General features: G+C 45.4%; 1 protein-coding gene across 1 annotated transcript in view; it reads left to right on the top strand.

The window, feature by feature from the left end:
* RAD51B (RAD51 paralog B) overlaps positions 1 to 13961 on the top strand; it is a 774217-nt gene that overhangs the window by 744972 nt on the left and 15284 nt on the right. Inside the window, exon 11 of the mRNA XM_013003662.3 lies at positions 10952 to 11030. Coding sequence (XP_012859116.2) covers positions 10952 to 11030 — 79 coding nt within the window. The remainder of the gene's footprint in view (positions 1 to 10951; positions 11031 to 13961) is intronic.

The following is a 13961-nucleotide window of genomic DNA, read 5'->3' as shown; positions in this document are numbered from 1 at the left end:
CAGCTACCAGCCTTGAGAACCCGATGGTCATGGGGTTCTATTCTGCAACACTCGGGGTTACCATGAGCTGGAGTGGACTCGACAGCCCCTGGTTTGGTTTGGGGATCTACTCTCTGCCCTTCCAGCAAGAAATACTTCTATTCTTGCTGCCTGTTATTTTAATCCACCCATCGCCCCCAACCAATTTGAGCTGGTGGGTGGGGAAGGGGAAGAAAGTGAAAGAGAGAAAGGATGTCTTCCCAGTGTTAAAGGAAGCCTGCCTGGTACAGGGATTAGAGAAGAGAAGGTAGAGGAATCTGTGCCAGGTTACCCGGAACGCATGGCTGCCTCTGCATGTCTGCCTTCCTGGGCCACACAAGCAAAACTCACTTTTTCCTAAGTTGGGCCTCTGTTGCAGGAACTCATGCAAACTGCCAGGACTAGAAGGCTATAAAAGCTGTCTCCAGGATGGTCTGTCCCTAGGATTCTCCCTTCTCTGTGTTGCCTGCCCCACACTGAGCTTCCTGGCCACCCATGGAGGAGAAGGACTAGACTAGGTGGCCCCCAATGAGAGGCCCACCTGGACCTTAAAAGGAGGACATAAGTGCTATCCCTAGAAGGTGCCGCCATCCTAGAGGAGGACTGGCCTTCCTACACCCAGCACTTTCTGTTCTGTGACTCCTTTTCCACTCTGAGCTTCTTGGAAATGGGGTCAGGCCAGGAAAAACATGTGACGCCATAGCAAATGACAACCAAAGACTTGACTTTGAACCTGCCCAGACGGACAGTCTTGGCAGTGATTGACTGGGCAACCAGCTCTGTTCTCTGGCATCTTCTCCAGCTCCCAACTCAGAGTGTGCGTTGATGGTGATGGAGGGTGTACCAAGCGAGGCTTCAAAATGGGCAGAGTCAGCAGAGCTTCTGTGCATCCCCAATGTGTGCATTCGTTCACTCACTCATTCTTTCCATTTCACAGTTGAGCCTTTACTGTATATACAATACGGCATACTGTGTATGTCATATTGGAGGTGGGTGAGAGCCAAAGAGGCAGCGACAATAATGATGGACCCAGTCCTCAAAGAGATGACAGTAAATTAATAGCAACTGCAAAGGAGAAGAAAGTGGAAAGTGCTTCTAGAGCAGTACCGATAAGGAAGGTCTGATGAGATTGCCTCAGCGTAGACTTCCTGGAGGATGTGATTTTTGTATGAAGTTGAAGGCTACACAAGAATTTAAGTTTTCCTAGATGGTAGACATAAATGAGACTACCAAGGTGGAAGATTGTACTCAGCTGAGCCCACCCACATGGCTGTTCAGCATAATTCCCTCCCTTGTCTTGACTCATCAGTAGCCACGCTTTCGGAGAAAGGGCCTTTATTGAGTAGTATGCATTCTGCACTTGTGATGTATCACCCAAAGGAAAAAGATTGATCTGTACATGCCAAACTAGAGGCTGCCATCACAGTAGTTAAAAGAATGGTGTTCAGAAGCAGATGGCCTGGTTTGGCAGCCTGACTTTAAGCTTTCAACCTCCAGTGGTTGTTGTAAGACAATATCTGTTGGTTATTGCTATTGCTTCCATTGCCACTGTTAGTATGGGGACCCTAGAAGGCTCCCCGACTCAATACTCTGATCTACTAATATATTCCACCAGTAAGAGCTATTCCTCTCCTTTGAAGGCTTATATTAAAATGCAAGCACACCTGAGGAGTGTACCGCTGGAAGGCTTAAATCAGCAGTCATTGTAGGTTCAAGAGAATTAACTAAAAATCAAACCTATAGCGATCCTATAGGACACAGTAGAATCACCCCACAGAAAACCCCATGGCTGCAATCTCTACAATTGTAGCTTTAGGTCTTCTGGGGAGCTCCAACCATCCCTCGATTACTGTCAGTAGCCAAGTATATAGCCCTGTGCCACCAGGACTGAGTAAGCTCAAACTGGGTAGGTGAGAAGAAAGACCTAAAAGGAGGAGGAGAGGGTTGGCGAAGGGAGGCCAATGAACTCCAAAGGCAAACTTCTGCTTCCAAATTTATCCAGACTACCTAGAGCTCTGTGTTTTCTCTTATAAATCGAAAGACAGCTCCATACATACAGCAGAGGGGTTAAATGAGAAAGAGTGCAGAAAGGCTCATCAATCACAGCTTTGCAAGAACCCACTGTGTGCTAAGCATTGGACAGGACCCTAGAAAAGAAAACAGGGTACCCCAAACCCCCAACTTCACTGCCATTGAGTTGATTCCGATGCATAGTGACCCTATAGGTCAAGGTTGAACTACCACGATGAGTTTTCGAGACTCAAATCTTTACAAGTGTAGAAAGCCTCAGTCTTTCTCCAGAGAGACTGGTTGTTTCAAACTGCCAACCCTGCGATTAGCAGCTCAATATGTAACAACACACCACCAGGCTGGACCCTATAAAAGGAAGAAGAGTAGAGATTAAAGACAAAGGAAAAAGAAAACCCTGATATCAGCAATCCTACTGAGGATTCAGACCATACAAATAATAAATAAATTGAGCCAGAAACATATGACATGTTTTTAATAAGTGCAATTTCACACAGTGCAAATGGAGCCTGAATCAGCCCATAGCCGGTTGAATTGTATTTTCCCCAACATTTATTTCCCCCTTAGAACATCAGGATGTGATCTTATTTGGGGGTGGGGGCAGTCTTGCAGATGTGATTAGAGACCAAGATAAGGTCATATTGCATTCAGTTAGACCCTAACTCAAATAAGAACAGGAAAAACCCAGAGATACAAAAAGAAGTCAGCCTGCGAAGATAAAGGAGCAGGAAGAGATGAGAGGCTGAGATGACTCAGTCCTGCCGGCACCTTGATTTCGGACTTCTGGACTATAGATTCGGGGAAGATGGCATTTCTGTTGTTCTCATCCAGAATGGATCATGGTCATTTGTCACAACGGCCCTAGGAAACAAACACAGTACTTGATCAATGTTTGCTAGTGTTGAATGAATGAGGGAATGCCCAAGAATGAGGGGCTCAGAGTGGAGTGTCAAAGTAATAAAAACAAAACCAAACCCCTAAAGCCCAAAGATGTTTCTGCATTATCTGTCTTATGCCTGCACAATCTAAATTCCAGGAGAGCAGTGGCGTCACACCCAGAGCAGAATCCAGCATAAAGTAAAATACTCCGTAAATATGTGTGGATTGAATAAGTGCACAGAGAGTTTGATGGATGGTACAAATATTGCAAATTGCTTCCAGTTGGGTAGTAGGGTTTGAAGCCCCAAATCCCAACCTCGTTTCCGTCAAGTCATTTCTGACTTTAGGTAACCCCGTATGCTACAGAGTAGAATTGCCCCGTGGGGTTTCTTGACTGTAATCTTCAGGGAAGCAAATTGCCCTGTCTTTCTTCTGAATATGGATTAAATCTGTTAATCTTTCAGTTAGTGGGCAAGTGTAAACCATTTACATCACCCAGGGAACTCTAGGATATAATAGATACACTTTATTCTTAAACGAATTAGAAAACATCAGTGACCACTTATCGTCCAAAAATAGGTGAAGAGTGGAGAAAGTATACTCATACAGTTGGGCTGGTCTGCTAAGGAAGAAACATTAAAAACCAAAACCAGAAAAACACTCTGGTTGTTTGCAAGAGATGGATCCACAGCTGACAATACCACACAACCAACCCATGGAACTGCAGGCGTTCTGAGCTGTGTGTGGCTCTCCTTGTTCATGCCCACTTCTGTATTTCCATGAGTCCTCAGAGAGTTTGCTAGACAACTTCACACACGGCATCCATAATGGAGTGTGATCAAAACTTTGTGCTCAGACCCTAGAGTTTCATCAGGCAGCCAGGCTGTCCCTGTAAGGCCTTAAATTTTGGAGTAAATAGGAGGATACTTGACAAACAGCCCAAGGAAGACAATAATTAGAGCACCCTAAGTTGATGGTGTGGAAGATGAACTGAAATAGAACAACTAAAATTATCTGTTGGGAATTTGTGTACTTTTGAATAGGGTCATTTACAGCTCAAAAGGACCAAGGGCATGGAGGGATTGACTCAGAACTTAGGAAGGCAAGAAGGAGCTATGTGTATGCACAATTGTACTTGGTAAGCATCTGAAATCTATTGGGCTGCACAGCTCACTGGCACTTGTCCTCTCTAATCTGTGACATTACAGAGTCTCCAGATCAGAAAACTCAAAAGTAACATGCATCTTCACCCAGTGCTATTTGTATGGAAGTACTTGTAGCCATGGGTCGCTTTGGCACCTAGACACCTTGATGGCTCTCCTTTGATTTTTCTCCCATTGTCAATTTTCCTCTCACACGTGTACTCCAGTCCAAGCACATTTATTTCACCAGTGAAGAGAACAACAGAGAGTGTACCTTCATTGATGTTACTTGAGGTCAAGCTAGGGTTTTTAAAACCACATCTCATCGCCAACTCATACAGCATTGTATTAACCAACACCTCAAATATTGCACACTGTTTGCTAAGTGCGAAATCTCAATTCCCTCATCCTGTAGCCAATAGTTAGTCTTTGTCCTCAGGGGCAAGACCTTACATTTATTTCCGTAAAATTGCATTCTAAAAGATTTGAAGGATTTGTCCCAACACTCTAATGAAATTAGGATATGTTTTGATAGCATGATTGACTAATTCAACATGTTAACCTTTTCTCCAATTTTTTGTCTTCTGTTTGATGACCTTATTCAACAGTGGAATGAGTTACCCTCTGATCTATCAGTCTGGAAGTTCTCTCCAAAAAAAGGAAGCAGGGTTCATCTGACATAACTGCTGACTTCCTCTTTTTCTTACTGCACGCAAATCCTCCTTTTGATAATCTGCCTCAAAACTCTCTCCCAGAAGGACAGAACATTAATCAGTGACCTGGTCCACAGATCCAAAGAGCATCAGCTCAATGATGTCTTCTCTTACCACCTTATTTTAAATTGAACTCGTCCTTAAACACAATAAGTAACTACTTCCTAACTTCTTCCTGTGTCTTTTCCCCTCTCATTAGCACATACAATCATCTAACAGACAACATATTGTACTTATTTCCTTTGTTATGTTTTTGCCTCCTTTAGAAGGTAAGCTTTATTAAGACGAAGTTTTTTGTTTCTATTCCCTGCTGCTCTCTCATCCCTATTGTGTGGACGGAGTTGAATACATCAGTGTCCCATCCTGGTTGATAAGAATGTTGAATGTGACAGGGTCACAGGCTAGAAACCTACATTCTACTAGAGGTTACTACCCCCTCTTCAAATAGCTCTTGACGCTTTGCTCTCTTACAATTCCACTTAATTAGTTTGCTGTTATTAGCAATCAACCCAACTTGTCTTCAATGTATTCAGAAAGATATTGAGGTAGTTTGTCAATAATTTTGCTGAAATCAGATATTTCATGTTGGGAGTAACCCTCTGATCTATCAATCTGGAAGTTCTATCTAAAAAAAAAAAAAAAGGAAGTGAGGATCATCTGACATAACTGATGAGTTCCTCCTTTTCTTACTGCACACAAATCATCCTTTAGTAATCCATTTTGAAACTCTTCCCCAGAAAAACAGTGCATTAATCAGGGACCTCTCCAAGTCCTTTAACCCCCTGGGAGAGAGTCTTCCAGGTATGAGATCCTCCTGGATTGGGCATAAGACTTGCTCCGGGAGTGAAGGTGTGGAGCCATGTCAGGCTATGGCAGTCGTTCAGGATCTGCAATCTCCTACCTCCACCGTTTGAATGCTCTGCTTCCAAAGGGAGGGCTCAGAGGCTATTTGCTATAGCATTTGAATGCTATCCTTTTGTCTGCACCTCAGACTCTGTAGCCTATTAAAATAGCATAAGACAATTTTCAAAAATGTAGTATACTACTTAATCGACTACTTTTCATTGATCTAAACCCTTTGTGTTCGTGTCCAATTGCTATATGCAGAAACTAAAAAGTTATGCCTTTGGGTATGTTTATTTTATTACTGCTTAACCTAAGGATTTCTAGTTATCTCATCCATTTCTTCTTTTTTTCTCTCTTTCTGACACAGCTATGGTTTTGGCTCTCGTCATCGTTTATCTAAATGATCACAATAACCTCCTAACGAGCTCTAGGCCTCCAACCTCCTGTTTCTCCCTCTTAGATTCTTCATTCCAGTTAATTGCCTGAATCCTTACTTCATAAAATGTGGCCTCTGGACCACAGTATCAGCATCCGCTGTGGGAGCTTTTAGACTTGCAGACTCTCAGGCCCCACCGACTCAGAATCTGCATATTTACTGGGCCATTCACAGCCAGAGGAAGTTAGAGCAGCACGAACTGCCCTTTCTTCTTCCATGGTATCCCCCCACCCCCCACCCCGCAAGCCACATGGCGCAAGTCTCACATTGACTCACCCCTAAGCTATCTGTCAGAAAAGAACCCAAACTTTCATTGTCTGTAGAGATGTTCTTGCCAGGAAGATGTAAATGCCCAACGTTTACTCTCTGGTCATTACATCCCTCCAGAAAATAATGTTGAAAAAAATCCCAACTCCTATGCCTGTGAATGTGGCCTTTTCAAAGAAAGATGAAACAGCTGATGTGTGAACAACAAAGGTTTGAACTGTGTAGGCCCACTTAGATAGTTTGTTGTTGTTGTTGTTAAAGAAAATACCATGTGATACTAATCATCTCTACATGAGCAGCTCACTTCGCCAGTAAGTTGCCTGTCCCAGTCAACGTGATCTCTGGAGGTTCCTGTGTCTTTTTCATTGTGCTTAGGTGCAATACCGTAGACCTGGAATCACCCCAGGACTCATGCAAAGTGCCACTAACGGTGTGGCAGTGCTCCCCAAAAGCGGAGGAAAGTCACGACGTCATGAAGAAGAGTTGGGCTGCTTGAAGTGCACCTTGTATAGATTGAGCTCTGCAGTTCTGGTTGCCCTCCAAGCCAAGATCAAAGAATCCAGCCCACTGACCATCATACAAAAAGAAAAGGAAAGTTATGAAGCTCTCACTGAAAGCACGAACATGATGCGCTGTTTGCAAAATACCTTTTTTTTTTAATCTCACATTGAAAATGCAGCTTTTATTTGGGTGCAGGCCCCAGTGTGGTATGTATAACACACAAAATGTATCCATCAACTCTCTTATCAATAAGACTACCTGTTGGCAGTTGACTATTAGTAGGTAAACTGGGGGTGAGGGTAGAATCAAAGGTTAAGAGTATTCTTAACTGTGCTGGGAGTCAGCATCCTTAAAGCCCCACATTGTTCAAGGGTCAACTGTAGTGTCTTCCTTTGAAAATGTTATCAGTTCATGAGTTCATACCAGGGCAGGGTAGGTCGTAACCCCCTCTGAGTGGTGTCTTATAAAAGGGGAGATGAGACAGGGAGACAGTCTCTGAAGAGACTTCTACAGGCAGCCAAAGGCAGAAAGCAGAAGGGAGGAGGGAGGCCTGTTCTTCTCTCAGAACCCTCAGAAGGAATCGGCATGGGTGATACCCTGATTGGCCTTCTTGCTTCCAGAACTGACGAATGTTATATTCTTATTCTTTAGAGCCATGTTCTTTGTAGTATTTTATCATTTGCATCCCTAAGAAACAAAGACACTGGCTCTGAGAATGATGAGCATGTTTTTCCAGATAACTTTAGAACTGCTGTAAGATTGTTGAGGTCCAACCAGAAAGCCCAAAGTTTATTGGTGCTTGGTGAGTGAGAGTTAAACAGTTGGAAAGCATATATGAAGAATTGATTGGAAGTGTACCTATTATTTATTATGTACTAACAATGTTTGAAAGACTGACAAGCATTTTATATACAGTCATGCACCACATAACCCCAATTTGGGCAATGTCCAACTGCATATAAGTCCATGGTCCCAGCCCCCATAAAGCCAACTGTATTAAAAATTCAAGGTACATACAATAATTTATAATAACAAACGTTCTCTGGGATGTGCATCAAAACAATGTTGTTATTATTATGTTAAAGATGTATACTAAGATAAACATTTGACTAGCTGGAGTTAAATATGATATCTAACTATTCCGAACAATATATAGATGTGACTTAAAGACAGACTTAAGAATGAATCTGGTTTGCAACCCAGGACCGCCTGTATATGATACAGTATTCACACAACATTCAATCACCCAGCACCCTGCTTTACAGAATGTATTGTGGATATTAAGTGATGCATGACTGTACTTAGTTTAATTCTTAAAACAATCCCAGGTAGGTAGATGGTGTTATCCCCATTTTACCTGTGAGAAAACTAAGATGCAAGGTCAAGTGGTCCAGAGTTGCTCTATCAATTAGCATTCAGGCTACACTACAATAACAACCACAACTAAACCCACCCTCCGGGACTGGGCGGCACCGCACCCCGGAGGTTTGCAAAGCTGTAAGCTTTACCGAATTGGACTGCCACTTCTTTCTCCTGTGGAGCATCTGGTGGATTCAGAGAGCCCACTTTGGGGTTAGGAGTTGAGCACTTTGACCATTGTGCTACCCTCCCCGAGGCTCTTACAGTCACAAAACTCAAAAGCTCACTGCCATTGAGTCGATTACCAGTCATATGGAACCCTGTGGGCTCCCAGGACTGTAAATCTTTACGGGAGTAGACAGTTTTACCTTTCTCCCACAGAGACAGAGATGTCTATTCTGTTGACAGTCCATGTACTTTCAATATTCTTCGGTAGCACCATAAATCAAATGCATCCATTCTTCTGCAATCCTCCGTATTAAATGTCCAACTTTCACATGCACAGGAGGGAATTGAAAATACCATGGCCTGGGTCAGGCTCAGCTTAGTCCTCAAAATCACAACCTTGCTTTTCAACACTTTAAAGAGTTTTTGTACAGCATGTTTACCCAGTGTAATGCGTCATTATATCTCTTGACCGCTACTTCCATGAGCATTGATTGTGGATCCAAGCAAGATGAAATCCTGACAACTCCATCTTTTCTCTGTTTATCACGATGCTGCCTATTGTTTCCTTTACATTAAGTTGTAATCTATATTCCAGCTTATGGCAACCCTACACAGGATTTCCAAGACGATACATTTTTATGGAGGCAGACAATCTCCACGTTCTTCCCAAAGTAGATAGTGGATTTGAACTGCCAAACTTGTAGTGGTCAGCCCAATGTCTAACACACAGTGCCACCATGGCCCCTACAAGCTTTTAAAGAGGCAGCTTCCAAAGAGACAAATAAATGTTGAAATTTGGGGGATTGCTTACTGAAAGGAAGCAGGAGGAACGGGTGGTAATGAATAGGTCTTGCCAGAGGCACTTAGCTAATTAGTGTAGGAGTTTAGATTCAAACACATTGCACTTCTCACAGTTGACAGTAAGTGTTTGGTGAGTTGAGATACAGAGATATTACATATTAACCTTTGGGTTATTTAAAATGTTTTGTGTCGTTTCTCTACTCACCAAACTACCACTCTGTTTGATGATTTCCTTGTATGTGGAGCCATTCTGATGGCACTGCGGGTTGTGTTGGGCAATGCCAACTGATTGTTCGCCATCTGAGCCCCCGCTGCTGAGCCCCCGCTGCCTCAGGAAGAAAGGTGAGGCAGTATGCTTCTGGGAAGAGGGGCCGTCTGGGAAACCACCCGAGCAATTTGATCAGTCCTGCGGGCTCACTCGGTGTCAGAACCAGCTCACGGCAGCATGTTTTTCGTTGCCAGCCAGAAAGCTAACATTCACCTTCCTGGAGTAGAAATGATATCATGAACTAGCCCACCAGTCCTTAAAGGCTCTGTAGAACCACATGAGATGTGAGAATGGGCTAACCATACTGATTCTTTTCATGACCAAATGACCCTCCTTCCCTTTAAAGTGAATGCCTTCCAAGGACAGCGCGTTACTGAAAGCAACTCTGTTATTTCTTCTTAGCTGGTATGTCAGTTAACTGCTACGACAATGATGCTTTGTGGCAAGTCAAAGATTTCAAAGGCTAATAGCAATAAGCATTTAATCCATATGCACAGGGATCTCTGAGGGTGACGGCCCAGCTGGCAGCTCTGCTTCGGGACACTCATCACCCTTCCAGGACAGCAGACTAGCTTGGGTGTGTTTTGCTGTGGCACTGGCAGAGCATGGGTGGACAAGTAGAACGATGTGAGTCTTCTCGAGGGCTAGGCTGGAAACTAACATAACCTACTTCCCAGAGCCAGTCATGAGGCCAAACCCACAGTCAAGGGTGACCGGAAATACTCCACTCCTTAGTCAGAAGAAATGCAGCCACACAACAACGGACATGAATACAGGCAGGAGCGAAGCGTGGGAGCCAGCCACACCACACAGCCTAGTATAGTTAGCTTGTTCTATAGCACGTTGTTTTGAATATACCCTGTTCTCATTTATCAGTGTGGCCCAGTTTAGAAGACCAGGCTATGATGTGAAAACGGGGGATACACATCTCAGATCACAAAATGGAAGATGATTACATCATTGCATGACTTTCAGACCACTTTGATAATTAGTGTGTGGCACAACCAAATTGACACATAACCTTGACCATTGGAGCCAGCGTTCCTCCCAGATGTATCACTCATGCACAGAACAGTCAGAGAGTGGATCGTTTATTATTTTTGTAAATGCAAAATGTCAGGTAACAAGACCGTCAATAAGTGAGGAGTAGTTATGTATTCAGAGATGGTCACTCCTTCTAAGGGTGGCTTTGTCTAAATTTGATGAATAAAATTTGAATGTCAGGCTCAGCTATGTTTGGACAGAAAAGTAGCTGTTTGAGTAATGACATAAAATAAGGAGACTTCTTTCTAGAAGCATTCAGTAACAGAATAAGAGTCGTGTGACATTTCAAAGTGACCACTCTGATTGGGGTCCAATTCATTGAGCATTTCCTTTTAAAATAATCTTTGATTTAAATAAACCGTACGACTTAGAGTCATATGTTCCCACTTTGCCTCAACATTTTTGGTGGGAAGGGGAGTGAGTAAAGGTGCCTCCCTAATATCTCCTCGGCCTAACATGAGAAAATATGCTTTGTGTGCAGGTTCTCATTGCCAAGTCCCCTCTGGCTCCTTTCATCTCATTTGTCTACACCATCGAGGAGGAAGGCCTGGTTCTCCAAGGTAAGGTCCTTGGGTAAGCCATATCTTTAAAGTGCTCATTGCTCCGCCTGCTGCCCAGTCATTGCCAGTGGTGATGACCACTGTGGAGACTTCAGGACAGACTCAAAGGCCAGAACTGACCGATGCTAGAAAAGAGATTGGCAGTTGCAGCAAGAGTTTGACAGACGACTGAAGTGGGGTTGAGGGAGAACTACAGAATTTCATAACAACCGAAGAAAGCGTCTCAAACCAAGCAACCTAGAAACTGCCCTACCCTGGGGGTCCTCAGAGTGAGGGACTGGCCAGTAAGGTCTCAAACCCGTAGGGAGGAGCCAGCACTGCCTCCCGGCCATCTCCCTGGTGGGGCTAAAGAACCAGACCAGCAGCTGGGGTGGGGGGGGCACTTTGTCATCACTCCATGAGCCCGACCGTCCCCGTCTCCTTCTCGTTCCTCTATTTCCTTTCTCGGTTTTCACGTCCTAGCAGGGCCTTTCCCTTGGGGACCAGGCCTTGCCAGCCTGTGCCCTGCGGTATGGGACTTGGAAGAAGTAGAGTTCTGGCTCAGAGTGAAGTACCTTCAACTCGAAGCTCACCTGACCTACAAGTAGTGTCTCAGTCCTGGTTGTTGAACACTCTGGGGACAGTGGTGTGCCCCTGCAGCCTCACAGCTCCACAACCCCACCCAACTTGGAAGAGTCAGCCCACGAGGGAGGGCACTGTCTCCTTTGTGAGGTAAGGGTCCCTCGGAGGCTCTCAGGATACACATCTGTCCTCCATTGACAGGCATGCGGCCTCACCCACAGAGATGTGAAGGTAGCATCTGGCCTTTGACCACAGGGGAGCCTATCGCCATTGCTGCCCTTAGCAAGAACATCTGCCCTCTAGGGGGGTGCGCGTTGAGTAGTTTCAGTTTGTGAAGTGGGGGTGGGGGTGGGGGGGTCCCTGCAACGCCCCTGTGGAGAGGACTCCCTTGCAAAGACGGAGCTGGGGTTCTATGTGGCAGGAGGTGGAGTGCGTGTTTCTGGCTAAGGAACATAGTGCAGCCTTCCAGTGCCTTCCCTTCCTCCCCTTCTCAAATGTCTGCTGCTGAATGGACCCGGGCAGCAGTGTGTTTGTTTGGCGGAGCTCAGCTCCCCAGCAGGGACTCGCAGGTCCAGGGAAATTTGGGGTAAGAGCTACTGACCTCTGGCTCTTAGCCTTTGACTTCTGCTATCCAAGTTCCTTGGTAAATATTTTTCTAACAATCGCAAATATTGTTTTCTGACAAAGAAGCAGAGATTGTAAGAGCAGATTAGGCAAAGCAAACAGCAGGCCCCTTTGTTACATAGCCTCTAAGGGTGTCGAGCTGGTGAGCAATCAGAAGGCTGGGTTTGTATTTGCCTGGTACATGGTGTGGTTTGGGAAACGTCGGGTTTTGGGTTTCCTTTAGTCAGTGGTGATTTTAGATGAGGGTTTTAGGAAATTCTACGGACAAGTTCCAGGGACAGGAAAGCCTGTTCTGCTCACATAACCTGTAACTCTGACGCGACACCTGCGCCTTGATCCCTGGACATTTGGGCAAACAGCATTCCCAGTGCCTGGCCCAGCTGGGGGCTCACTGCCATCTAGTCGCTTCTGCTTCATAGCGACTCTATAGGCTAGGATAGACCTGCCCGGGGGGTTCCCAAGCCTGGAACTGTTCACAGGATTGAAAAATCACATCTTCCGCCCATGGAGTGACTGGTGAATTTAAACTGCTGACCTGGTGGCTAGCAGTCCAGTCCCTAACCACTCGGCCATCAGGGTTCTTGGAATAACCCTTGTGGGAACAAGATCCACAGAGTTGCCTCCTTGGTGCTTACTGCTCAGTTCATGGTTTTTGACAGGGAAGAGGGAGTTGTTCAGAAAAAAGTGGAAGACCAAGAATACCATGACTGGGTGGAGGTTAAAAAAGCCAGGCATGGCTGTCAGACAAGATTGTAAAGTGGAAGAGAAAATGCGTTACTGAAAGAGGCGGTCCCGGACCGCCTATTTCTCTACTGTACATGCCCCCCCCCCCCACCATCGCACCCCAGGCTGAACCTTTCTCTCTGAGATTTTCTGGGAACCCTGGAGCCCACCTGCCTCTACCACAAGGTCACTGGGTTCAACCCTCTCAGCACCGCCGCCTTTCCTATCACAAGGTGCTCCCAAGATTTGAGAGCAAACTGAAAGGGGAGGTGAGTGTGATTTACGGGCTCCAGAGGCCATTTCCCTCACTGCTTCTGAAGGATTCGGATGCGGAGAACAGCCAGGAGTGAGGCCTTTACCCTGCCCTCCCCTTTGTTCCCTGGGATGGGGAAACAATAAAACCACAGGCTGGTGAGACGGAGGGGCTGGGTAGAGATTTCTCAGGCTGCTTTTTGACACACTTGAAGGAGCCATTCCAGGCTATTGTTGTAGTAAAATAGAAAGCGGAACTATTCTCCCTTTAGAAAAAGAAAGGAAAAAAGTCAAAGAAAGAACCCCCTCCCAGCATCTTCAGGAGGCCGCCTGGCACAGGCCATTAGCCTGGGAATGCCATCCTGTTTGCATTCTGCTTTGTTCAGTATTTGCCCAGCATCCTGACCTCTGGTGGCTGCACCCAGGACCCAGGAAAGGCTGGAGCCTCAAAGGAAAGCCACCAGCATCCTGGCCTCCTGGAACCTGAGCGGGACCAAGCCCCAAGCAGGAGAACTCAGTTCATCCGCACAACTGAAGATGGATAGGGTGGGGAAAGGGTCCTGTGACCCCAGTTTTCCTTTTGTTCCCAGAGTTCACCATGAAAGCCCCAATGCCTACCCAATGGGAGAACTTCGAGGTCTGGCTAACCCTAGATGAAGCCAAGGCATGTTGAGACTTAGTGGAAACTTCGGGGAAATAGGTGTTCTGTGGGAATTGCCTCTGATGGGGTTGACCCTCAGCAGCATTTGACTGCTCCTGGTGGAAAAGAGG

This window comes from Echinops telfairi, unplaced genomic scaffold, assembly GCF_000313985.2.
Source record: "Echinops telfairi isolate 266 unplaced genomic scaffold, ASM31398v2 ScPeMD7_18;HRSCAF=68, whole genome shotgun sequence".
Taxonomy (NCBI): domain Eukaryota; kingdom Metazoa; phylum Chordata; class Mammalia; order Afrosoricida; family Tenrecidae; genus Echinops; species Echinops telfairi.
The sequence above is the reverse complement of the archived record's forward strand: the minus strand, read 5'-3'. Positions and strand labels throughout refer to the sequence as shown.